This window comes from Zonotrichia leucophrys, chromosome 3 (assembly GCF_028769735.1).
Source record: "Zonotrichia leucophrys gambelii isolate GWCS_2022_RI chromosome 3, RI_Zleu_2.0, whole genome shotgun sequence".
Classification (NCBI taxonomy): domain Eukaryota; kingdom Metazoa; phylum Chordata; class Aves; order Passeriformes; family Passerellidae; genus Zonotrichia; species Zonotrichia leucophrys.
This window is the reverse complement of record NC_088172.1, coordinates 41702457-41730139: the sequence shown is the minus strand read 5'-3', so window position 1 is coordinate 41730139 and position 27683 is coordinate 41702457. Positions and strand designations below refer to the sequence as shown.

General features: G+C 38.9%; 1 protein-coding gene across 12 annotated transcripts in view; it reads left to right on the top strand.

Moving 5' to 3' along the window:
* Positions 1 to 27683, top strand: part of ROS1 (ROS proto-oncogene 1, receptor tyrosine kinase) — an 86008-nt gene that overhangs the window by 36171 nt on the left and 22154 nt on the right. For all 12 annotated transcript variants that reach the window (XM_064707943.1, XM_064707942.1, XM_064707944.1 and 9 more), the window contains 21 exons: positions 503 to 684; positions 1641 to 1832; positions 6003 to 6103; positions 8032 to 8246; positions 8637 to 8794; positions 9363 to 9525; positions 10286 to 10548; positions 11367 to 11430; positions 12011 to 12213; positions 12686 to 12897; positions 13303 to 13589; positions 14494 to 14670; positions 16479 to 16696; positions 17119 to 17260; positions 21181 to 21413; positions 22234 to 22410; positions 23416 to 23590; positions 24074 to 24191; positions 26191 to 26378; positions 26989 to 27081; positions 27430 to 27565. In XM_064707943.1, coding sequence (XP_064564013.1) covers positions 503 to 684; positions 1641 to 1832; positions 6003 to 6103; positions 8032 to 8246; positions 8637 to 8794; positions 9363 to 9525; positions 10286 to 10548; positions 11367 to 11430; positions 12011 to 12213; positions 12686 to 12897; positions 13303 to 13589; positions 14494 to 14670; positions 16479 to 16696; positions 17119 to 17260; positions 21181 to 21413; positions 22234 to 22410; positions 23416 to 23590; positions 24074 to 24191; positions 26191 to 26378; positions 26989 to 27081; positions 27430 to 27565 — 3697 coding nt within the window. The remainder of the gene's footprint in view (positions 1 to 502; positions 685 to 1640; positions 1833 to 6002; positions 6104 to 8031; positions 8247 to 8636; positions 8795 to 9362; positions 9526 to 10285; positions 10549 to 11366; positions 11431 to 12010; positions 12214 to 12685; positions 12898 to 13302; positions 13590 to 14493; positions 14671 to 16478; positions 16697 to 17118; positions 17261 to 21180; positions 21414 to 22233; positions 22411 to 23415; positions 23591 to 24073; positions 24192 to 26190; positions 26379 to 26988; positions 27082 to 27429; positions 27566 to 27683) is intronic.

The following is a 27683-nucleotide window of genomic DNA, read 5'->3' as shown; positions in this document are numbered from 1 at the left end:
TAAACAATTTGCACGCTGCTGCTACAGGCTTTTTGGCATTTGTTAGCTCTCCATAAATTTCACCAACAGCATTGAAAGACAAGAGTTCTCTAGACTTGGATGTCATGAAGAGCAGTACAGCAGCTTCACTGAGCCAACACTTTGGGTTCATCCACTTTCTTCTATTTTACGAGTCAAATTAATCCTTAGTGAAACCCTTCTGACATCACCACAGTTATAGCAGAGCTAAAATCAACCCTCTGAACTAAATAGCTCTGTCTCCAGCATCCCAATATATGTCATACATTTATAATAATCAGGGTTATATATGTACAATACATGTACATTATTTCCTGTAAGGAAGCATGTACCTTCACATTTAGCTGAGCCTAACTGTGCATTTGTATTGATTTTTAAAAAGCTGAAGTGCCTGACTGCTTTTTATTCTTTAAAACAATGTGTTGTTTTTTTTTTTTTTAATTTACATGTTTATGTAATGCTTAACATATTTTTTTTCTTCAAGACCTTGACTGGTATAATAACACTCTTTATTGGATTAATTCCATGGGCCAAGTTCAAACCTGGACATTGAACAAAAGAAAAGGTACCAATGAGAACACTTATGTGTCCGACGTCAGAAATGCAAGGATGTTGGCCTTTGATTGGTTGGGTCAGTGCTTGTATTGGTCTGGCAAAGCAAATACGGTAGGTATAGCTGCATCTCTTAAAAAAGAAAAATCCCTTAAGTCAACAATAAAGACTCTAAGGCAGTATTTGGGAAAGTAATCCCTACTTCTTGCAACCTGAGATACATTTGGACCTTTCCTATTATAGTGTAGAACAAGGAGGCTTTGCTTTACTTAAGTGATTTTCCACAGTTATGCAAAAGTTTGGGGTAAAATATTCACTAACATTCACTAATGCAGGATACTGAATTCACCAGGTGCAAAACAGGCAAATCAAACATGTCATCAACAGCTTCATTGGATTCAACATTGTGAAAATAAATGAAGATAGTGAAAATGGAGGCTGCCCTGTTGATCTCAGCCAAGAAGTAGATGGACTTTATTTTAATAAAATTTGGCACTATTTGTTTACACAGAGATTTTCAAGGTTGACCTCTGCTCTGTGATATTTTGCAGATCACTGCAGTTAAAAAATAATTACAATTGCACTTTGTACACTCTCATATCAGGAACACTGACATGTGAATTATTTAAAAGGTATCTGACTTCAAAATTGTAGTGCTAATTTATGCAGTGCTGTCAAATTATGCCTTTCATTCCTTGTAAGTGCAAAGTCAGAAGCTGTTTTAAAAACTGGAGCTAGGAGGCCAGATTTCACACTGCCTTGCACCCTCATTTACACTTGTGAATAGTGAATATGAAGTGGGTGAGAAGTTCTGTCAGACAGAAGGCTGCCAAAACGGGGAAAGCGAAGGGAAAAAGCTATTTCAGCTTTTTTCTTTTGTTACTTTCTGGCAAAAATGAACTAATAATTTTGCATTATTCTTCATCCTTTTACTTTGAATGCAAAAGGTTTAGGCTTTGAAAGCTGAAGGCTTGCACTGTCTTTTTGATAAACAGATGTGGAAAAGTCACTAATGTACACTAAGCTGATCATAGCTGATGTGATGCTAAAGTCAATTCTTTTGTCCCTAGATCTACAGAAAATCACTGTGGGGAGGCCATATAGATGTTGTAGCTCATGTTGTGTTCCCAGTCAGGGACCTAGTTGTGGATTCAGTAAATGGCTATTTGTACTGGGCCACGATGTATTCAGTGGAGAGCACAAGATTGAATGGAGAGGAGCACCTCATGCTACAAGAGCAGCAACAGTTTTCTGATAAACAGGTGACTGATTTTTTACTTCTCTTTCTTTCTATGAGAGATGGGGTGGAGGGGTGGTGTGTCTTTTAGTATTTAGATCTCTTGAGTATAGTCAGTGTTCATTAGCTGCCAAAATTGTGGTTGTAATGCTACTCCTTCCCACATGTGAAAGGTTCTTTTTTTCCAGATGATTTAAGTCTAATGGTCACTTCTGGCTTTCACATCAAAATATGGATCCAGAGCTTCATAGCATCTTGCCTCTTTTGTGATGTTCCCCAGCTTGCAGGACCTGACAGGGCCAGTTTTGAGGCTTAGCACTTGCCAGGGTTGCATTTCGGCAACAGAGGTGCTGTTACAGGTTTTACCTGTGGTGATGAGAGGGGGGGAATGGCATCTGCCCCTGCTGCAGCCTGGCACATCTTGCTGCTGCTGCCACAGTGCTGGTGAGGGTGCCACATCTGCCACCAATCAGAGGAAAAAAGGGACAGGGAATTGTTGTTTTAGCTGTATTAGGTGGAGAGCAGGTCCCATGCAGAAGTAAGAAGTAGAAAGGAGAGGGAACATAGAGATGCCAGTTCCACCAATAGCTCACCAAAGATCCTGTAGTATGTGGAAGGTCAGTAGCTCCCTTTTCCTACCTGGAAACACTTTGTTATGCTCTGAGGCCTGCACAACCTCCATATCTCTGCTGATTTCTCCACTGCCTCTCTTCTACATTCACCCCGCTCTGATGTCCTATCAAGTCTCTTAAAATCTTGGTTGACTGCTGCCTCCTCATAGATGAGCTTCTCCAAATCCATCCTGCCTCTGCCACAATGTGAGATTTGACCTCATTCTTGGTAGGTGAATTTGGTGTTGCCTACACAATGGAAGAACTCTGAGTTTTCTCCTCATGAAAAGATCTGCCAAGGTCTTAGCATATTCTTTCCTCCCTACGTCCCTCGCTTTCTTCCTTCCTTTAAACCCCAGTCTTTGTTTTTATTCCACCTGTCATACAAATTGTACTCCCATTTAACCTGAAGCCAGATTGTCCATTAAAGACCCTCTCCAGTTTTAGAGATCCATTTCTCTTAGTTAGCTTTGTATCATCCCCCAAAACATTTAACTTTTCTTTCCCAAAAGAAAAGAATTTGGTGTTTCTCTGATTATAAAACAAAGCCAGGCCTTGTTTAGTCCATGAAAGGAAATTAATATTCTGAAAGGCCCACTAATCTCACAGGTGTTTTACTTCCATGAGGGCTTGGGAAGAAGGAAGGCAGGTTGTGGTGTGCCACCTGCTATACTTGTAATCCTGCCTATAGAGGAACTGTAAAACTTTTGTACATGAGAGAAAAGTCTGTGCTGCAAAGGACCAATCTATCTCCCAGCCCCAGCCTTCCTACCCCTCTGTGGAAGCTGGCTGGTGTGGACTGTCTCCATGGGAAGGTATATGTTGTCCAAGCTCAGCAGCACACTTGGACATATCTTCTGGATGATCTGTGGCAAAGGACTGACATGTTCCACTTTATTCTAAGTGGCAAACCTCAACATCCTTGCCCTTCTCTTTTGATTCTCTGCTTGCTTCTCTGGATCGCCTCATGCTAACCTCAAATTTCTTGTTCTTGCTTTCAGGAACCTTGGCAGCAGTAGGATTGCTTGTCTGGTCCTGTCATTTTTTTTTTCTGCACCTTTCTCTATGTCAGTGATACCAGCCTTCAACCATTCACTTATTCACACCTCCTACAAACAAACATCTCCTCTCCTGCTTCTCTGCTGCCCTAATCTGTGCACTGACTTCTGAACTCAGCCTCCTGCTGTGATGCACACAGGCAAAAAGCCAAGTACAAATGTCTAGATTGAGAAGTGACCAGTTGTAGCTGACAGGTGTTTCTTTATTAAAATAAATCTCAGAATAAAACTATCAGAAAAAAAAAGGACAGCACAACATTCTTTAATGGTGGAATTGTTGAGCTGGTTGTTACTGTTTCAATATCAAGAGGCAAATATATGTTTGCACAGGTACTAATATGTATTTTCTTTGCACAATGAAGCTCTTTATGTGTAAAAGGGCATGTTTTATCTCAGTATTAAAGTACAGATGTAATAGTTAATTGCTGTTATCCAACAGTTAAAGAATGTTCTCCATGTAAGTGATTCTTACTGGTATTCACCATCTGTTTTTCTGATAAAGAATTGCTGTTCAGCTGGATTTTCAGCAGTTTGTAGCTGTACTTCCTTTTAGCTTGAAATCTGAATGCTAGGAATAGGAATAGAAGAGCCTACTGTAAAAATGGCAGGTTTCCTAAACAAATACAAAGGCAGAGCTTTGAAAGTCTAATTTCTTTGGCAGGAACTAAATCCTTCTATGGCAATTATTTTGTTTTCTGATCAGTTGTTTAGCTCAGCTGGTGTGTACTGGCAGAGCTTGATTGATTTGAGCAGAGCTCCTCTGATTTATTCCAACTTAGGATCTGGCATAGACTTTCCAAAGCTCTTACTAAGTTGTTCACACTGTACAGTATGATAGAACAAAAGTAATTTTATAGAGGAGCAGCAAAGTGCATGACATGGAAGTGGGGCCAGGACCCTTTTAGGTGTGGTTTCAATAGTTTTAGTCAAAGGGTATTTCAAATAGCCAAGTTTATCTTGCATCTCGTGATGTTTGGGTAGACTGCACCATCACAAATACATGTTGTGCCCAGAAACTAGTACCTCTCATGAGCTGGGAAGTGTTTGCCTGCTTTTGAAGCATCACAGAAAGGAGGCGTTAAACTGCTGCCTAACTCCTGAAAATGAAAAGTACAAATATTTATTCGCCTTTTAATAATGAGGATACAGGGGTCAGGATAAAGAAGATGGACACATCTATAGGAAAATGTAATACCTGCAGAAAAAAAAAATGGGGCAAGGAAGAAGGACCCAAAGGTTCAAAATGGCAACATAAGTTCAGGAAGATGTCATTTAGTGTGGAGCATGGGAGGGAGAATAGGTAAATGGGATAAAATATAGCACGACTGACTAAATATACACTTGGGCACATACATGCTGTGAGATATTTTTAACAGGACAACCTACAGGAGCAATCATTCAAACCTTGATTTTCTGACATACAATGTCAACAGAAATATGTCAAGAATGTGATTACATAAGGAGCAACAGACAACTAAGTGATATAGCATTTGCTTTCCTGTCATCATCTTCTGCAGTTTATTAATGAAGAGTTAGGGAAAAAAAGGCTGTTCCACTTACATACATAACGGAAATTTAGGCTTATAAGCGAATAGTTATGACTAGTGTTTGCATGAGAAGTTTGAGAGCTGCTGGAAAACATGTTCAGAGAGGCCCCAAACAACTTGTAAGCTGTGCTAATGATATAAAATAGACTAAACTTGATAACATTTAGCAGATTAACTTATGGAAGCAAATTCTTTTTTATTCACAGAACAGATTAATAAAGATCTGATTTTTATTACTGTTGCATATGGTATTGAATCTGTTATTTACTGCAGAAACAAGAAAACTCTATTTTGAATATTAGAACCTATTAAAAAGAAATAACAAATCTTTCACATCCCTGAAAGGAAGATGAAGCATTGAAGTAATGAACAGGAAGATTGTTTAGTTTCCTCCTCCACTTTATTTAATAATAAATTATTTACAAAAATTTAAATATTCAAATTTCCTGCTTAATCAAATAAATGAATTAAAATTTTGCATCTATTTTCCATAAGTAATGTAATATTTTAACTGTTTATGTGTAAAATCTAAGCTGGAAAACAAAGACAAAAAACCTGAAATGCTTTTTTCAAAAGGTGATTCTGACTTTCAGACTGGATATCATCCACCTGTTTCAGACAAAGAATGTTAAAAGACTAGAGGTATTTTGGAGATTTTCACAGGTACTTCCACTAAGCACTTGACATGCTATTGCCATCATATTGAGGTACTCAGATACTCCAGGGATGAACACTGTGACAGGTGTTAAAAAATGTTATCTGGAAAATCATCAGCTGCTATAAATAGGAGTCCACCAAGGACCTGATTATTTTCTAGTGCTATCTCTTTTTGTGTTAGAATAAACATTCATGGTAGTAATGCTATTTTTGCCAATAAAGAGGAACTCATGATGTTGTCTAGACAACTGTTATGCCTAAGCGTGCCTATCTCAGAAGTGAAGATGTGTTCCAATTGCTAGTTGGACTGTTTTTTTCTTAGGTGGTTGGTGTAACCTTGGATCTCACCTATGGTTTTCTGTACTGGCTTGTGCGAGATAGTCTGTATCTAAACCTGTACAGAGCTTCTCTCTGCAAAGAAGGGTAAGTAAATAAATTGCAGAGATAAGCAAGTCTGTATTTTCGAGTTTTTGTCATACTCTTTAAGAAAAAATTGTTGTCCAGTTTTGTATTTGCTGGGAAATGCCCTGACAAAGGCAGGAATGATCAGACTCCATGTTCTCAGAAGGCTAATTTATTAGTTTATAATACTGTATTATGTTGAAGAATACTATACTAACTAAAGAATACAGAAAGGATACTTGCTTAATGCAAAAAAGATAATAATGAAAACTCGTGACTCTTTCTGGAGTCTCAACACAGCTTGGCCAATGAGTGAAAACAACTCACCAGAATCCCATGAAACAATCTTCACACACATTCTACCCAAGCACAACACAGGAGAAGCAAATGAGATAAGAATTGTTTTCCTTTTCTCTGAGAAAAATCCTGGGCGAGGGGATTTTTTTAGAGAGTGTGAGTGCCACAGTCCAGTGCTGGGCACACTATTTACTAATTTAATAATAAACAAAACCCTGAGCTAATGATCACGGATAGCTGATGGCAAACTACATGTTGTGGTGGTTGGTAACGGTTTTACAGTGAGAGAAACAATGCACAGAACCTCAGCTGAACTGAGGTCATGTTCATCAATTTTTAGACATAGCTTTAGGAAATAATTGCTGCTTATTGTCTGTTTTATCTTGGCATTTACAACACTTGACAGCCTCCAAGTGCCTGGAGCTCTGTAACTGGCTCATCTTTCATGAATCTCAGGACTTGAACAGACACCACTTTCTCACCTGAGCAAACAGTACTCAGCAGGCTTTCCTCTTGATCATCCTGCACGTGAAATGGCTGCATAACTCCAGAAAGACAAAGTTTATTAATGCGAAACATAAAGAACACTGTTTCTGGGTTAGCTTGATTATATACTAGAGCCTTGAGAAAAATGGTTTTCTCTAAGTGCAAAGTGTATAATGCTCAGTAGTTCATGAAACTATGTTTTTGCTCCCTTCCATGTGGAGAATGGGATTATATATTTTTTTTTTTCTAGCATCAGATTAGATTGCTTAAACTTAATTGAGCAGCATCTGTATTAAGATGTGCCCATAATGTTGCAGGCTGGCTTTGTGTGGAATCAGATGAATTTTCTGACTGACTTTAGACTTGCTATGATTAATAGTAAACACTTAAAGAATCAAAGTATGTGGATTAGTTTTAGCTGGAACATTCAGCTCCATTATGAACCAATTGGCAGCCATAAATCATTGTCCCTGGCATGCCAGAATGCAGAGATTAGAAGTGATCCAGCCTAATGGACCTGGATGGTGTGTCAAAGCTTTTCCAAATTTGTTTTGGATGGCATGTGTCTAAGTCAAAGACATTTCTGAGATGGCAAAATGACACCTCTTACAACATATTTAATCTCTTACCAAGATAAATTGGGACCTAAAAAGGCCTGTAAGTTTTGATGTACAATATGCAAGGCAGATTAAATCACGAGTGATCCCAGTGAAGAATAATGTTAGTATGTCTTAGTAAATAATGGAAGAAAACCAGCAGGGTCAAATAAATCTGGGTTCCTCATCTAGTGAAATAGAACGAACCTCATGCTCTGAGGTAGACTTCACTGTTTCAGTGGAATTGCTGAGAAAAGGTGGGCTGATTTTTCAAAATTCTCATTTTTCTGCATCTATGCAGTGGAATTTTAAACAATTTTATAATCATTTTCCAATGGAATAAAGGGAATGAAGGTCCTTTTGTTCTTTCTGTGATGTCTCATATTCTAAAATTCTTTAAAGAGCTTAAAAAAAAAATTGATTTGACTTCCTGCCTCCTACATTTTAGAATTTGAATTATAAGTATTAAGAACTTGAATTATAAGAAACTTAACAATATGTCAAACCTTGCATAAATCTGTTCCCTCTGCATGTGGGCTATCAGTTTGCTAATTTCATACGTTTCCACAGTTGTAGTACTTCCATCATCACGGAATTTGCAGCATGGAGTACTTCAGAAATATCTCCGGGTGCACTGGAATACTACAGTGGTCGTCTGTTCTGGATTAATAGGCTTCAGTTCATTACCGTCCAGGAAGTCAATCAGAGCCTTAGCATTCCCTTCTCACAAACAGCAGAGTTTACAGCCTTCACCCTTGTTCAGGCATCACTTAAACCTTTGCCAGGTACATTATTTTCTTCATCTAAACTCCTCAGTAAAGGTATTCACTGTCAGCCTGCAATTCCTCATTCTTGAAATACTTTGCCCATTTGACAAAAGAGAAGGACAAGAGCAAATTATTAATAAATATATTAATAACTTATTAATAAATATATCAGGATATACCTGATATATGTGTATATATATATATCACCTGATACCTAGATCAGGATAAGGTGCAATTATAAAAGCTAATGGTATATGTATTGATAAAAAGAATATGTGTTATTGTTATTTATTGTTGCTATTTAATGTTGGCTTACAGGATTTACTTCCATGTTCTAAGCCACATTTGAATAGTCTACCTATTCCTCACATTCCTTAGATTGTTATTCTTTCTTCTCTTTATGGACAGGAAACTTTTCTTCAATGCCAAAAGTGATTCCAGATTCCGTGCCAGAGTCTTCTTTCAGAATTAAAGGAAATTCCACAAGTTTCCTCATCACTTGGAGTCCCTCCACAAAGGTGGAATGGGGAACTGTCTTTTACTGCGTGGGATCCAAAGCTCTACAAGTGAGGATATTGATGCAATCCCTCCCTATTATCTACATTAATTACTGCATCTACTTGCTATTTTTAAAAAGAAATGGAGTTTGTTTCTTCTCTGGCATTTACAAATTGGTCAAGAGTGAAATTAAATTGCAAACACAGTGCAAGTTGCCCAGTTTCTCCACCACTGCAGCCAGCAGTGGCTCTGGGCTAGTGGTGGGGATGGCACTAGTCAGGCAAGGAGATCACAGTGGTCAAAAATTCATGAGAAAGCCTCTCACAGTAACTCAGAGAAAGAAGTGTCCTCTGAGATGACAGTGGGACAGGCTTTGCCTGAATGTGAAATGTAGCCTTCATCCCCGCTTTAGTGCATTTGGCAAGCTTTACTTTAAATTAAAAAGGCAGATTTCTGGCACATGGCTACCTATTGCTACAGGGCCACAGGAACTGTTGAAACAATGACCACTCACAGGAAGAGAAGCTGTGTTTTGATTTAGATGACCGGTTTGGTGGGGGGATTTTGGAAAACTGAAGGCCTTTTGAGCAGTAAAGAAGTCTTGCTTTATTTTGTTTTGTCTAATTTCATTTGCAGCCTCTGGCGAATGAAGGATGCCTTCACCCCCATAATCTGACAGTGCCATCCTACCGAGTGGATTGGCTGGAACCATTTGCACTCTTTGACTTTACTGTCACTCCATACACATACTGGGGCAAGGCACCAATGACATCTGTATCCCTTCGGGCTCCTGAAGGAGGTACTAAAATTTTACATCCTGTTCCTCGTGTGTAATGGGTACTGGGAGCAGCTCAGTGTCAGCAAGTGAAACCCTGGTGTGAAGGATGAGCAGCTTTCAGAGCTAGTTAGCTGCAGGCAGAGTTGCAAGGACATGTTTCTGAGTATCTTTGCCAATCATCTATTGCATACATAAATGCATACAATTGAAGTAATTGAATTCAGAGCAGAAAATGCAGGGCAATATATCCAGCGTGTGCCTGTGACTATGAGCAAGAGAGAGAAACTGAATTCATTACAATGAACACGAAAAGCTGCATGCAATATCTTAATCACTTAGTAGATTTTTAAAAAATGCTATGCACATTTTAGTCTTGCTTCAGTGTTTATTTCTGCTCTTATGCATGTCAAAATTAAGTTAGCTAAAATATAGTGTTGAGTGACTGAAGCACTGAGAAAGCTTATGAGATGCAGTAGATTTTGAAGTGAATAAGAGAAGGAATGGAATATGCTCTGTGTTGTGAAAATTTTTACAGCCCCATAGTTACATACAGGACTTGGCTAAATAGATATGTCCCAATCTCAGTGCAGGAGTGCATTTTTTTTCCTGTTTACGCAGCTCTTTCTTTTGGCTAGGTAAGTTAAAATCAGATAGCAATGAAAACAGAAAGGAATAACAATTAAGTTTTAGATAATCTTCTGTAGAGTTAGTTATGAGTTAGGGTTTGTATTTTAACAGGAGTATTTTGTTCTGTGTATTTTATCTTTATTTTTTTATACAGTTCCTTCAGCCCCTAGGAACCCTAGAATGTATGTGTTACAAAATAACCTACATGGAAGTGATGGGAAAGTCCTTGTGGAGTTCAGGTGGGACAGACCTGAAAGGGATAATGGAATATTAATGCAGTTCAGGGTTTACTATCAGCTAATGAATCGGAGCAGCACTGCTGGCACTTTCATGGAATGGATTGAAAGCAATGTTAAACCCACCCAGATGCAGTTTTCTCTCAAGGATGTGCTTCCCAACCTCACAGTAAGGTTTCAGGTATGAAAAATTACTAAGCTTGTCTCGTGCTAGATGGGAGATGTTATCTGTGCAGTCAGATGTGTTTGCCTGGGAGATGTTTTTTTTTGGCTTGGGGCAAGAGCTTGTGGTTTCTGCTTGTAGAGCTGCTGATTTGCTGACTCACCCAGGCATACCTACCTGGTTCAACTTCTTTTTGTATCATGTTGTTCGCTAAATGTTGAAGCCCAAAAGAAACTTTTCTAGACGTTTCCCCAAACCACTGCTAGAAACTGCAAGTTGAACATGGATTCAGCTGGTCTGGTGGAGAGTGACAGGCCTTTTGAACAGGCCACAGTTTGAGAAAGTCAGGGAGTCGGGTGGCTTCCATGGAAAGAGACTTCCAGTCCAAAACTTGTCAAGAAGTCATATTTTCATTGGGACAAGAGTTTTGAAACAGACAAAATGTGTGCTTGAAAGGCAAGTTAAAAACAAGAGAGCATGTAATAGACCAGATACTAATAAGAGAGAACACCGTGTTGTTTGCAAGGTCTGCAAACAGTAGGAATTGTTCCAGGCTGGGAAAGGAAACAAATAGACTGTCTGGAGTCCTTTGAGCTCTATTAGATGTAGCATGGATTGTCAGTCTCTGGGTCACTGGTTAAATTTCTCTTCATAGCCATGGTCCCAACTTGAATGCAGCCTTTGAACTGACCAGCATAGTCTTGTGTCAAACAGAGCACACACACATATGTTCCTAGATGAGCAGACAGGGGTTTTGTCTCTGTTGGCTCTACAGGATCTCAAATGCAGTCATTTATGCTGTTAGATAACATAAGTATCAATCTCCTGTCCCACAGGTGCAGGCCTTCACCTCTGTAGGTCCAGGACCTTTGTCTGACATGGCAGAGAGGAATTCATCAGGTATGGATGATTTAGTTGCTATCTCATGGCTTGTGTGTAATAGCTGGTGAAATGACAGTACAAGAATTTGGCAGTCTGATAAATAGCCTCCAACATGTTATGTAACATACAGCAAACACAACAGAGGAAATGGTTACCTCCTCTGATATGAAAGATTAACACATTCCTTATCATTCGACTAAATTTTGGGAATTTCAAGCCTTTCCTCAAAACTATGCTAAATGAGATTTTTTGTGCAACTCCAGGTTAGCATAGAATAGTAGGTTTTCACCTGTAACTTGTTTACTGCTAGAGATCATAATATATTTCTAGTTTGGCTGTTAAAGGTCATTAAATGAACAAATCTGTTTTGCTGTGCTTAAATTTGTTAGGTAAGCATTCACAATGCCACTGAAAGTATCTTAGTAGTTTGACTGCGATGACAAGAGGGCATCTCATTGCTTTATTTATTTTCTGTTGCAAATACAATACGTTCATACCCAACATTTATTTGTATCTTGTACTTGCTTTCCTTATGAACAGCTGTGTTTATCTAGGATGGGATTTTTTTGTTAATTGTGCTGTGCCCTTTTCCTTCCAGATCTTTTCCCTATCCCAACTCTAATAACTATTTCTGCCAGCAAGTTGTTTCTTACTGACATAGACAGTGGTCATACCATCTGGGAACTTTCAGCCAAGACTGATGTAAAGGACATCTGTTATATTGCTAATGATGACAAAGCATACCTTATCGCTGAAGATTCTCTTTTTATTCTTGATATACAGAATGCTTCAATGTTTCAGGTACTCCTTTGGTCACTCCCTTACTTGAGAGAATCTAGGAAAATTATCATTACTTGACCATTATTTCCATTATTTTATGGCCAACTGTGTTTTTGAAAAAGTAAAAATGACTGGAGTCATTGTTAAAGTTGTCCTATTAATCATAAATCGTTTTACTGACATCTGCTTTGTTCATAAGATATTTTTATCAGATGTTCAATTTAAAATTCATACTAGTAAATACAAGAAATCAATATTTTGCATCACATTTAATTTAATTTACATAATTCTAATTTCAAGAATATGGAAGCAACAATTGATATATGTGGAACAATAGTTTTGATTTTTCTAAAAATATTGCCAATCCATGACATATGTTTGTATTTTGACTTCTACTTCCCAACTAGACATTTTTCTTTCAGAAACAAATTGGTTTTCATAATGCGTCAACATCAGGTTGAACAATTCTGTGCTTTTAAATTATTTTCTTAAGTTTTTCAGAGATGCGCATCTTCACAATGTCACAGCCATCACAGTTGACTGGATTGCAAGGCATCTCTTTGTTGCCCTGAAAACACCACAGAATGAAACTCAAATATTTTTTATTGATCTTGAGCTCAAGAAAAAATCTCTACAAGCCTTGAACAAGCAGCTCAGCAAAAGTAATTCAACTTTATCATCTCTGTTGTCATATCCTTTCTTAAGGTAAGGTACATACTAGTAATAACTTTTTTAAGAGCAAATTTTAGACATGATTTTCACTAAAACTTGAACTGTTAGGACCGAAAAGGACTTTTTATAGAGGAGGAGTTTTGGCATTATGTAAATCTCAGAAATTTTTAAATGTAGTGCCACTTAAGTACTGCTAGTTGAGCTTGGACATACCTAATTTCAAAAAAATGTTTGTGTTTGAGTAACAATTTTAAATGATGCTTAAATACTGATAGGTACTTCTATATGTGTAATGCAAGTGAAAGTCAGCGCAGATAACATTTTTTTTTACAGTAACCATTTTATCCAGAATAGCCAGTTGTTGTGTCAGACTAGCATTGCATTTAACTTGGTCAGGTGGAAGTTTTCCTACTGAAAGCAGTGCATTTTCTTTGGTAGCCGCTTGTACTGGCTGGAAGAGTTTGATAACGGCAGCCACATGTTTTATTATGATATTCTGAACAACACTGTGCACCACATCCTGGGACATGGATTGGTAGAAAAACAGATGAGAAGCTACTGCACCTGTAATGTCACAGAAGCAGAGCTGGGAAGGCCTATGAGTATAGATCTGTCTGACTCCAGAAATCCCCAGCTGCTTTTCATCAGAGGAAGAGACGAAATATGGGCCTCAGATGTGGAGGGTTGCCACTGCTGGAGAACTATCAAAATACCGAATATTCAAGGTCTGAGTGTCTTTTATTTTTCTAGGTAGTTTGTGATTCTTGCTGTCTCTTACTTCAAACAACTTTCATTTCAGAAAATAGCATTCATGAAGCACTGATTATGGAACTGATTGATCTATAGTCAAATGTTTGTGTTCTGTGTTTCCAGTTGTAAACTTTATTCATACAAACTAGAAGAGCAGTGTGAAGATGTTTACTGATGCAAGTGTGTGTTCTAGTAAAATGTAAAAGAAATGCTACGGCCTCAAGTGCTACTTGTCAATAGATTTCATTTAGAATATTAACACATTATTTTGCTTGGGTTTTGTATTAGTTACATCTATTGCAGTTAATCTCAATGAAAAGATACAGTAACACCTCATGCCTGAAAATGGCATTGCAGACTTCATCATGTGAGGAAGGTACTTCACGCAGATAGATAATTCGTCTTGTATGACAAACTATCCGTGTTTCACTTCTTGTGATAATAACACTTTACTCTTGGTTGCTCAGTTCTGGAGGTGTGCTGGTAAAGCTGCTCTGTTACCAGAAGAGCTGTCTTAGCTGTTCCTGAGAGATGGCAGATCATGGTGGTTTTCATCTTGGAAAAAAGAGCAAAGTTTCTTTAGACAGCTCTTGCTTTCGTGTTTCATTTCTTGTGTTTGTTAATTGAATAGCAGTTCTCATAATTATTGGTAATTAAACACCTTCTAATCTACACCTGTAAACTGGAATAGCAGAGTCTCAGCATCATGAGACCTGCTGGGAAATATCAGAAATCTCTTGTCAAGAGGAGGTCACTGGGGATACAGTATGGCCAAAACGGCTGTATTGACTCGCTGTGAAAACAAGCACCCTTCTGCTCTTGTAAAATCATCTGCTCAGGGTTGACTATTAAACTTATTTATGCAACATTTTCCTACAGGTAACAAAATTGGCAGCTTGACTGCAGATAAGAAATTTATATACTGGACTGCTGAAACAAAGGAATACACTGAAATTTGGCTAGCAGATAAAGAAAGCAGAAGTCACTTTCTTCACAAGAGAGCAAACCACACGCTGAAAATCTTAGCTTACAGCTCAGCAGCACAAACATATCCAGGTAAAGGGGATTTGGGTTGTTTTGTGAATGTAACCAGTTTCTATCAGAGTACTTATTTAAGTTGCAGATGTGTATTTATATAAAGTATGCTTCATGGATTCAGGTACCTTCTACACAGAAACAATTTGGAGTTTTTAAAAAGGATGAATATAAGGACTGGCCTTGTGTTGAATACAATGGAAGGTCATGAATGATGAATATTTCACCTGTTTGTAAATGCCAAACTATGCCTATTTTCAAAGTTGTGTCAGACATGGAGATTTAGAAAAGGTGGTGCACATTACAGCACAGAAAAAGAGAAAATATGTTCCACAGTGTTGTAGCCAGAGTTTGATAGTGATCCCTGCTGCGACAGATTTCTGAGTTTGTTCACAAATGTATAAAACTAAAATAAAGGTCTGTTCTTTCAAAGATAAAGAGATAAGAACTCTGCTTATTAAAGCGATTTATAATGAAGTACCCAACAGACAACTACAGGTTACCTCATAGCAGACCCAGGCATCACTTAGAACTCCTGATATTTTAAACAAACCATTGTAGAATGATAATGAAATAAATAAAACATTAGTTTTAATAGAAAATTAGGATTCATGATACCTATAGGGATTATCTTTATAAATGCAGAGGTTTAGAACAGCTACTAGCATGATGAATATATTCAAAATAATTATTGAACACCAATTTTACATTAAAAACCTGGCTAATATACAAATGAGTATTTTAACAAGATGAACTTCTTTGGAATAAAAAAATTTCACATTCTTTTGAGTAGCTGGTACAGTCATGCCTGCCTGTGGCTGCTCTGACCAATGCTCAGGCTCTTCTTGCCAAGGCTCTGGGCATGTTTGTGCTCATGAGATCTGTGTGGCCTTGGCTTTGATGTAGGAGCCTGGTTTGGCCCTGGTACAGAATGTGCCAATCCCTATCCCCAGGGACAGGGTTTCCTGCAAGAGCCCCAGGCTTGGCTGGTGCAGAAAGGGAAGAACCAAATTTCAGTCCAAATGGATTATTCCTATCCAGAGATACCCACAGATATTTTCTAATTTACATTGACAGCTGCAAATACATTTGGAGGAATATGCATGAACCTGACTTTGGTAGCAGTGGCAGAGTTGCTCACTTTGGGAGAAAAGATCTTAACTATGGGGTCAGTTGTTGTGGCCTAAGGGCAAGAATTGGTCCTTGTACCTTCTTCCCTGTGCACATGCCTAAATTTCTTCCTTCTTAGCAGGAAATCCATTTAATATATATTTATTTTGTTTTAGAAAGAACACTGATTTTCTTTTGTTACTTTTCAGTAACTGTCAGTGTAGTTTTCTACTGTTTTCTCCCTCCAGACTCCTTTTCCACCTCCCACATTTGTCTCTCATTATCTGTTGTTACATTACACATGGAAAACTGTTTGGAAGAAAAAGCAGATAACATTTAATTGCTAGAGAAAGGCAATGTCTATGCAGCCTGTCTTTTCCATTACAGGCAAGTTTGGGCTCATCAATATGTACTGCCCTGACAAAGATGTAGCAAATTGTACAAATTACATCTTCTACTTCAAGAAGGACCTAAATTCTTTATTAAAATTGTATCTTGTCAAAGATAAATAAGAGTTTCTTTGAGGATCACTATTTTTGTGCCCATGAACGCAATCAAATGAAGTTGTTTCAGGCAGAATTTTCCTCTGTTTCTCTTTGTGAGAGCAGAAAGAATACTTTGTAGTTGTGCTTTCTCTTATGAATGGTGGCAGAATACCATGCAAGTTTGGATGGGTACAGCCATAATTTTAATTTTTAATCTTTTAATGTCTTTCCTAGATAAAAGATGCCTGATTCTCTTGCCAGACACTGAGAAGCCTACCATCCTTGCTACGACCAACACCAGTTTTACATTAAGCTTGCCATCTGTCACACCACAGCAGCTCTGCCCCGGCATATCCCAGCCTACACCGACATACCTGGTATTTTCCAGACAAATTACAAACATCTGCAGGAACTCAAGGCAATGTTTGTCTGCTCCACAGCAAAAACCATTGGTATGGCTACTTCACACAGAAATGCATGTGATACCATCTATAAACAGGGAATGTGACGTTCACTTCTAGTGACTTTATGAACCGTTCTGTAGCTTTCTGTCAGAGAGTTTTACCATTTCTACATCCCAACAGCAATTGTCCTTTCACTGTGGTATTTGAAAAGTGGTAGATACCTTAGTTTTTCCTTTGTGCAAGAGCCCCCCTACTTTTTGTCTTGTTTTTTGGTATGTACTTTCTTTTCTGTAGGGACCTATTACCAAAACTGTGATTCAAACATTCTTTTTTTAAACACTAAAGTGTTTCACAATCCAAAACCACTACTGTATTACTTTTTAAGCACACATTTCATTGACAGATGATTGGGTTGCCAGATGACTCTCTTTTCTAAGAATGCATGTTTATTATCTGATTTGGACTTACAGGAATATCAGAGTCCTATTGCTGTCTTAGAGAACCTACAGCCATTTTCGAGTTATGCCATACAAGTTGCAGTGAAAAACTACTATTCAGAAGAGGAAGTGCTGCCTGTGGGAGAAGACACAGTTGGCACAACTCTATATGGAGGTTTGTTTCATATTTTATTCTGAATTTGAGCTGAGTTCTCATCTCAGAGGAAGATGTACACAGGTTTGGGCTGTAAATCAGAAAGCGGACAAACAGTCTGATTAAAATATAACCTGGGTAGATCTTCAAAAGGTTTTGGCAAACAGGCTTGATGAATTTGTAAGATTCATTCAATACATTTTTATTTATTCTTCAATGTTTTGGCTTATTTGCTTCCTGAGGAAAGATAAATTATGGTTAAAAGTGGCTAAACAGTTGCAGTTTCTGCCTTGAACCACATCTTTAAGTAAGTTGTGTTTGAATGTAGGTGTGATTATGTATGTTTAAATATCTGTTTTATGTATTCATTCAGCATTAAGGTTTTTTCCCTTGATTTGATGTCGCTCTCATGATTGCTGTTTCTAAGGGTAATGCAGATTTGTTTGGTTGTGAACCAGGCTGAAAAGGCAACACTTCATTTTTACTTTTGGCCTGAATGAAAACAGCTCATTTTCAGTTGATTTGAAGAATTTTGATGTGCTCTTTCAGTCCTTGTTCTTTGGGAATACTACATTCTGAGCTGGATGTCTCCTGTGCTTGTAAATACCTCAGTTAGGGCAGGAAGATGATTCTACTCATTCCCTGCTTCACCATACCTGTTTGCAGCTGTGGGGCAGCTGCTGTGCCAGTTTTCTTGAAGCTCTTGGCATTTTCCAGAAAGAGAAGGATCATGCAAAAAGTTCATGTTATGCGTTTGCATGCGTTGCAGCCCAGCCCAATAGAACTACCTTGCTCAGCACTTGTTTTGCATGTGCAATTCTGTACATGCACATTTGTCTTTGTGCTCCTCTGCAGACAACTTTCTCTGTGTTTTTGCTGAAGTCCCTTGCTGAAAACATGGAAAGCCATTATGAGGGGTAGTCATCCCCCATGGTGCACAGAGTGCTTGCTCTTCTGTTGTGTCAGTTTTGCTCTGTTGTGCCTGTTGTCAGCAGCCAGTGTCAGCTGGATCCACATAAACTCTTCATTTGCAGAGCCATCAGGCACCTCTCTTAATTCCTAAGTCAGCAAGTCAGAATTATACCCGAGTCTACAGTATATCTGTGTTTTGCTGAAAGACTGCTGAGGCGGTACCTAGGGATACTTGGTGTGGAACTCACTGGGATGTGGGAATGCTGTGGACCCCATCTTCATTAGTTTTCTTGCCTGGGTTTTGTTCTGCAGAGTTGGAGCAGTTCTTTTTTTTAGAGAGGGTAAGGGAGTGAAACTGAGAGGCACAGAGCCCTTGGGCACTGGCTCCCTTAGCCTGGCTGCATCAGGGCTGGCTGTGGCTGGCACTGAGCTGTGCAGTGCAGCTGTGCAAGGGGATATTGCTGTGACATGCAGTGAGGGAACCACAGCAGGACTCCTGAGGTCTTCCTTTACCTCTTTTTACCTCTCTGTGCATTTTGGCTGCTTCAGTTGTTGATAGAATAACTGGAATTAAAGTCTGGACAGCCACCACTACGTTTTTCTTACTTTCCTCAATGTCTCTTTACCCAGCAATCAACTATGCCCAAGAAAGCATTTTATTGTTGCAACAAGTACATGCCAGGAGTCCTGATTTCCTTTTTTATTTCCTTAGGGATGCACTCTTTAAAGGTTTCTTTAAGGGTTCATTCATAGAATAATCAGCCTCTCTTTTTGCCACCATTGTCCCGAGGAGAGCATCACATGTGAGCCGCCCATGGCTTCTCTTATGCGCAGATCATTCCCTGTTTTTTATCCTGGGAGCAGTCACAATTTTCCCCTTAAAACCCTCTGTTTAAGGTGACCTTCTTTTCATCTTTCAAATGGAAGAGAAACAAGGGGTGCAGGCATATTATCACCCTTCTCATGGAATCCAGACATGTTACACTTTGAGAGTTCTCTAGTTCAACTGTGCTGGGTATTTTTCTCTTAACATCAGATCCCTTAGCATCTGCACCATCAAGCAAATCTGCTCCCACCCTATGTGGATCTCTGAATATTGTGAGCTGGTCTCTTCTACCATGCCTGCAGTGAGAGGACTGGAGGCAATGGCCTTAATCAGAGATGGGAGATTCAGATTAGATATCAGAAAAAATGCTTACACTGTTCAGGTGGTCAGGCACTGGAATATGTTTCCCAGGGCGTGGTGGTGGAGTCACCATCCCTGGAGGTGTTTAAGAGGCACCTGGTGTTGGGTGATTTGGTTTAGTGGTTTAGGGGTTACAGTGGTAGTTCTGGTTGACAGCTGGGCTTAATGATCTGAAAGGTCTCTTCCAACCTTGAAGATTCAATCTTCCTATGGAGTAAAACAAACAAACAAACACCCCCAAACACCCAACAATTCTAGCCTTCTATCAGTAGATTTCAATTCTTTGCATGGAATTCCACATCTGTAATATAAAATTTGTGTGATACATAGATTTAATAACATTATATATTATTTGGATGTGAAAAGAATTGACACAATTATTTTTTGTATGGGAAACTGTGGTATGCTGCAGCAATGTACATCCTTTCAGTGATGAAACATAAAGGTAGATTATAAAATGGGAGACTGGATTGCTCCACTCAAATGGAATTTTTTAGTCTCATGTTAAAATGAAATCTGAAACTCAGAACAGGTTTCTCTAGTTGGGACAAAATGAAAAATCAGGATGAAAATCAAGTCTTAGAGAAAAAGCAAAGCAAACCAACAAAAAAGCCTCACCCCAACCCAGCTTACAAACCCTGAGTATTTTGAATAGATATTTGTATCAGCATTCAGAGCTTTTCAAATTTGTTGAAAAACTTCCAGCCAGCTGTAAATAGAAGGTATATGTGTCCTGACACTTATGTTCTCAATTTCATGAATGTAACTGCTAGTTTAAATTGTAATCAGATGCTGCTAGAGCCTCTTGAAGTGTGTACACTATTTAACACCTCTGAAGCTGTGTGAATTCCCTCAATGCCTTTTTCTCAATTCTCTAATGAAGTGAAAGAAGCTTGGAATAATTTGTGCTTTCCATCAAATAGCAAGGTAGAGGGAATGAAAAAAAGAGGAAGACAATGCATTGCTCTTGCCACAGAGTGTCACTCTTACTCCACATATGTTTTAGCTAGACAAATAAAAATTTGTCCTTTCTTAGTCTAGTTTCTGTATATTTCATTAAATAATCTCTAGTCTAGCTACTAGGATATGAAATAAAACATATGGACTCATCATTTTGATGTGGGAACATAAATAGTGTAATGACTTGTTAACTTTTTACCTCTCTGGACAGCTCAATAGGAAATAAAGAATTTTTATACAGAGCAGGGACATACCATATGCCATTACAAAGTCTGTGATCTTAAAGCTTCAAAGCAAGGGTTGATTTTTCCAGAACAATTAGTGAGTAACCAGCTGGTATGGACATCTGACCAGCAACCCAATTTCTCCCTTACACAGCTCAGCCAGACTCTGTTTCTGAGAAAAAAAAATTAAATTATGTGAAATAATGGATTTTCTTCCCTCATAAGTTTCTGTTCAAGAAAGACTTTCCAATTGAAATAGTGCACAGGTATTTTTTTTGTGTGTGTGTGTGCATATTCAAGTAAACACCGTATTAAACTCACATCTGAGACCCTGATTAGGGAGCTAAGAGGGAGTATGAATTCAGTGATATAACTATAAATATAGAGGTATATATATGTTTTCCTGTTGGTTTTTTTTTTTTTTTGTTTTGTTTTTGTCTGCTTGGATATTGAGATAGCCAAGAAAATACTAAAAGTCCCTCAAAATATTTTGAAATTGTCTTCAGCTGACTGACTATACCAGAATATGAGTTTTACATGTGTAGAGTTTCAGTCCTGTGAATGAATCATATTAATATATGTACATCCTTTTTTTTTCCTTCCTTAGTGACATTTCTTGACTACTCTAAAAGGGAGATTAATTTTTCTTTCTGTTTCAGTACCAGATGCAGTTAGCACTATTAAAACATTAGTTTTGTCTGACACCACCATCAACATATCCTGGAGTGAACCTCTGAAGCCAAATGGACCTCTTGAATCCATCCGCTATCAAATCTCTGTTAATTTGTTGCCTCCTGTCCCAGCGACACCATTGCGAAAAAGTGAATTTTCAAATGAGATGCTTGCCTGGTCTGTCAGTGGACTCCAACCTGGAACAAATAATTCCTTCAAGGTATGATTGCAAGTAGTTTTAATGGTCTGTTCAACCTGCAAATCTTTAGACTTCTCTTCTGCAAAGTAGACAAATAAAAGTATGCAATATGGATTCATGAAAACAAAATTTGCTGCTTCTCCCTTTACAGATGAAGGCCAAAAAATACAGTAAATCTGGACAGCAGGTCTATGGTCAAAGTGACATTTTCAAAAGTAACCAAGTAAACATATTGCCTGCAGAAATGTGCACTGGGTATCACAAATAGAGTGATTTACACAGTTGGGAGAACATTCAGATGATGGCAGGAGGGGATCTGCAGCTCCAAATTTGATTTTGGGCTTTTGTAAATGATTTGGATAATATAATGGGAAATATATTTACACACACATACCTAAATACCTGTATGTGTGTATGCAAGTATGCATACCTAACTGGTCATATTTGCCTGTGGCTTAGTGAAAAGCAATGTGCTAAGGCACTTCTTGACTTTGAGTTTCTGTGGTTCTAAAACACTGCCTAATATGTGATGTGATATCTGCATGGCTGTGCAAGATTGTGTGGCACTTAAGAAAGGTCTAGAAAGAGAAGAGACTTGGTAGAAATCTGAGATGAGAAGCTAAGAAGAGTCTCTGAGGAAGGGTACTCCTGGGTGTGAACTTTCAGCCTGAAGGTATATCAACTTGCAGCTATGAGGGGCAGAATCTCTATACACCTTAATCTCTATTGCCTGAATACTCTCTTGTTTGAAACATCAGTCTGCCAAACACTTGGTGCTGCTAAAGCAAAGCTGCCTTTCCAGCTGCTCTGGTATTGTACAGTTCATCCATTGCCTTACTAGGTTCTTGCTTTCCATCCTGATGAGAACTGGTTTTCTGAAAGTGCCCCTGTCATTGCAAAAACATTTGAGACTCCAGCAGCACCTATCAACATAGTCCCCAGAAACACCAGTTTCCAGTTAGAATGGAGAGCTCCTCTGCACGTCAGTGAAAACAGCTTCTGGTTTGAGCTGCATAAGGTAAAAATACCTCTAAGTTTTGGGGTGGGTTTTTTTTCAGATCAGAGAAAATTTAACCTACTCTGCTCTGGTAAGCAGGACAGGGTGGGTGGCAGGATGTACATGAAGAGTCTCAGTGGATAATTTGGGCATGGTGATGTCAGTCTTAGCTGCTCAGCAGGGGCAGGATGGAGTCAGCATTTGCCAGGAACAAGGAGGAGTGCAGCTGTAGCATTTAGTGCTCCATAGTGCCAAAGGACATCCTGGATGACCTCACCAGAATTCCTTCTGAGTCTCCTGTTTCAGCAGTCCTATCCCTGTTTCCTCACTGCCCTACCCCAACTGGGTTTGCAGTTGCAAATCCTATGTCTGCTCTGCACACGAAAAAGAAGAAAAGGTTTCTCAGCAGTAAATATTAGCTACAACCTAGTATCTGGATTTATTTTCCTGTGACAGAGGTTAGGAGAAAATGCCAGAGAGAAGACCAGGTCCAAGAAGTAAGGAGTAAGGGCTGCAGTGAGAGCAGCATGCATGGAAACTTCAGACTTCAACACCTGAACCACTGGATGCAGAAAAATTCTTGTCCTAAACTGGATCATGCAGATTCTTTACTATAGAGAATTAGATTCAATAGACCTACACCAAACATTTTCCTGCCCTAAAATAAATGTCACATCACAATTCCACTAACCCACCACCTCCTTTCAATTGCATCATGGCAAGCTGAACTCATGGACATGGTGATCCAGAAATAAAAGGGGAAGGCTCCTTTTGGCTGTGTAAAGCAGGCATTTAATCTGTTATTCTTTGTTACTGCCAAGACTTGTAGGTCTCCTGAAAACAAAGAAGAAAATTAGGGTTTGTGTCCTTGGTCTCTGAGAGGACAGAGTCCCATGGTTGAAAGAGCACCTGCGTCATATTTCCACTATGATATTAAGAGGTGGCAAAGTAGTTGATCTACCCAGGAATAGAACTGTGACACACTTTCAGCAGAAAGTTGACCATAATGATATTTTATTTCTCTAGTGGCCAACAAAAAGTGACTGGTTTTCTCCTGTGAACACTACATGCACAGGAAATCTTGTTTACAAATGCAACCTCACAGGAACTCTTCCTTGGACCAACTACTTAGTAAGAGTCACAGTAGTTTATGTCACAGGAGTGAAAAGCACTTCTTCTTCCACAAGCTTTAAAACTACAGGTAAGCACTTAACATAGCATAACAAAATGTTAAGACTTTACAGGATGTGAACATTAAACATAACATTTTCAAAAATTTAGCAGGGAATTTTCTCATACTAAGACCCAATAGTTCTCTTTGTTTGAAAAATGAATAACACAGTACCATACATTAAGATGTAATAGGGGGAAAGAAGTGAGATTCATTTCCAAGTGGAGCAGAGGAAAGAGTGAGGGGAACTGAAATGAACTGTCTGTAATGCAAGTGAACTTATTACTGGTGAAAAATTTGGGTAAAAATTTACATGTGGGTAAAAATTTTAGAATTCATCCATCACAAAGAGAAGGCCAAGGATTCATTCTCTCTGAGGATTATTAATATAGACCCTCTTTCCTTTTGTATGTCTAAACACTCATGTGTGCATCAGATTTTTCTCTGTGCCTGTTGACCCTTTATGCTACAAACACATTTTAAGGATTCTGTTTCTTCCCTGTTTGGCTTAAGCTGGTGTTCCCAGTAAGCCAGGAGTTCCTAAAAAAGCCGAAGACTCCAAAAACTCTCTACAGTGGGAAAAGGCTGATGACAATGGAAGCAAACTGATATACTACATCTTAGAGGGCAGGTAAGCAATGCATGAGGCACTCTTCCCATAGGTAACAGCCCAGAATAAAACTGAGTGTGCTGGGCTTTTCAGGTTGCCTCTGATGGGAAGAATGAAATGTATATGATCAGAAAGGCTCTTCCCATTGGGATCTCTTTCTTAGATAAACCAAGTACCCACAATTTCCAGAATTTCTGCAAAACACAGAACAACATTTTCAGAGTAATCTTGAAATAGAATTATATAATTAGATCTATGTCAGTGAACTAGAAGATGTGGAGAGAATTTAAAATCACAAATCTTACATGTAGTATGTATTTTCAGCTGATATATATGTATAAATATATTAGTGTTCAGAGGACTGAAAGAATATTGCCAGAAAGAAAATATTCCCACCCATGTGGGATGACTGCATAATTTTTCAAGTGCTCTGTGATCAAATTCCAATTGCCTGGGCTACTGATGTCACACTAGAGTGCCAGCTCACTCATTCCTGCACTGGCATTGGAAGGACTGATTGGGCAGGTTAGAGCACAGTGCTGTGGGCAGTGACTTTGAATTTCTAATTTTTTGACCATGACTCTGGAGAGATTCCTTTAAAGTAGTCAGTACAAAGTTTTATTAATGCATTATTTTAAAACTAGGAGAATCTGTCTTCTGAAATATTCCAGTGATTGTTTGAAGTCATTACTGATGGAGGGGAGCAATTTTCTAAACTCAGCCATTATTTCTTCCTCTGTGCTTATGAAAGTTAAGCACTGACAGCACTCTGAGCTGGAAATGCTTTACCTATATAAGTTTTCACCCAGACATATTTTCCTGGTGCTGTAAGCTTCCTACAGTTCCGTGAGCGTGCAGGAGCCCTGACTTGCATGCTCTGAGAAAACAATAATTTTGGTATGCCAGGAGATATTCTGTACCTGATTTTCTGCAGATGGGTAAGAAAAGGTCAGTCCCTTGGTCTGTGCCAGGGCTGTGCATTAGCTGTTGTGGTCTCCAGACTCCAGCTTCTTATTTATCTCTGGAATCATAGAGCTTCACTGAGGTGGTCTTTTAATGTAGTCAGCTTTTCTCTTGCAGCTTTGAAAGTACACAGGCTGATGGTTTTGACTGAATTTCACACCAGGTGGAAAAATGTTAGGCTACTTGCATAGCATTCTAGAAAATGTTTGCCTAACCCTTTTAATCAACCTCTGTTTTTCATATAGCTCTAGTGGCAACATGTACACACCAAGGGCATAAGTTTTCCCATGTCTTTCTGGTTTAGAAGTGTTTGGCCTTTTTTCTTCATTAAAGTGTGTTGGGAGAATGAGTGACTCGCTCATGAAGGTCATTTCACATGATGTATTACGGTGTTGTGTGACATGAAATGATATTTCAGATATGGCCTTTCAACTTTAAGTATGTGGTCTTCTTTTGGTTGGTGAATAATCAGCTCTGAATTTATTGTGAGCAATCAATCTCAGTCCAATGGGGAAAGGAAGAAAAACACCCAGCGGTCAGCAGATACTATGGCAAAATGGCTAGCTAAAGAATGGTATCTCCACTGCCAATGACTTGCTTCCCATTTATCTTGTGAAACCTGATGCACAACAGACACTCTGGGTCTGGAAGGGAAAAAAACTCTAGCACAGTAGATTTTGTTTTGTTTTTGTTTTTTTGGGTGGGTTTTTTTTTGTTTTGTTTTGTTTTTTTTTTTTTTTTTTTTGCCAGAAAGCTAAATAAGAACATTTTGGAATCTTGGCTGTCAGGCATGTATTGAACAGTTTTTCATGCGTAAAGTGTTCTAGTATTTAATTTCCAATGCCAAGATAAAGATGTTTGGTTCCTAGCGCAGCTGAAATGGCATGCCAGAATTTTCCTCTCTGTAGCCAGAATCCCATGATCAGATTGAGCTTTTATGCAGACAGAGAAATGCTGTCAAACCATGAAACTGAAGCAAAGAATAGGCTGGGGGTGAAGCAGTAAACTGCCCTTATGGCATTAATGACATTCCTGTGTCGTGCTGTGCATGCTGCAGGAAACAGTCTGGCAACAGCAGCAATGTGAAGTCCACGTGGGAGGTGGTTTACAATGGCTCCTGTGGCAGTATTTGCACATGGAAGGCCAAGAACTTGGAAGGAACTTTCCAGTTCAGAGCAGCAGCTGCAAATGTGCTGGGACTTGGTGAATACAGTGATGTTAGCATGGATATAATTTTGAGTGAAGGTATGTCTTGTACTTCTGTATTCTGTTAATCCTTGTTTTGTCATTCTAAATAGTCATACCAATTTAGGAACAGAGACTGGCTATTTTAATAAGAATAATCTTGCAGAGATAAAGTAATGTCTCTAATAGGTAATAGATGGTGATGTTTTTATTGTGACCCCTGCTGCTAGTGCTCATCCAGACTCTTTTGCTCAGAACATTGGGCCTGAAAGGTGCTTCTCCTCATTTATAGCACTTTGTCTCTGTGGCTCTGCCACTCTGCTTTATGTGTTTCTTGGAAAAAAGGCAAGCTCAGCCACTGGGTAAAAACATCAGAATTACTTCTTGCCTTCAGCCAGAATGTTAGACTTTCACTTTGTGGGTGCTTTTGGAAATCCCACCTTGAGTAGTCAAACAGTTCAGCATTTTCTATTTCTGCATACACATTAGGTCACAGGAATGGCCCAAGTGTGGGCCTTCAAGAGAAGGCCTCACCCTACAAGAGAACTTTGTGCAATGAAAGACTTACATAGCAGGGAGCTGAAGGGTTCTCTCAGGTGTGCTCTGCTGCATAGGATTGACATTTCATGCATACACAATAATTAAACAAATTTCTTTTTCTCTTTAACAGATAAGATGATGTCCATGGTCACCATCATTGCCGTTGTTTCTGTAGTTGGAGTTGTTGTGCTGTGTTTGGCTGTGGTCGTGCTATTTGGTTTTGGTATGTGATTGAGGTTTTTGTTTACCCTTGGTTTGCCAAGCCTTGGTGAAAGGCAGTTCAGATGGTGGGAAATGATTGGCCTCCAGGTTTAGGGAAATGCTCCCTCCCTAGGATGGGAGCTGGGAGGAATTTGTATATTCTCATTCTTTGAGGCCATAGAGATGGCTTATTATATTTTTGGTATGAAGGGCAGGATAGAAGTTCACTCCATCCTCAGGCATTTCTTGCTGATTACCTGCAGGAAGAGCACAGGAGTGCTTAAGGAACTCTAATACTTGTGCGTATCCTTATAAAAACTTGACCTTACTTTCAGAGTGAAACACTTAATGATGTCCTTTTCTATTTCAGTATGGAAACAAAGATTGAAATCCACAAAACCAGCCTTGCCTGGACAGATAGTGTTTATCAAGGAAGATAAAGAGCTAGCTCAACTCAGGGGGATGGCTGAGACAGTGGGACTAGCGAATGCCTGCTATGCCATACGGTATGTCCTCAGACCAAATGTATTTTAAGGACAAAAACATCAAAGAGGTCTTTCCTGGACCAGTTTACAGGGCACTGATCCCTAAAACCTAAAAAAGGTGGAGTTAGGAGCTGCATAT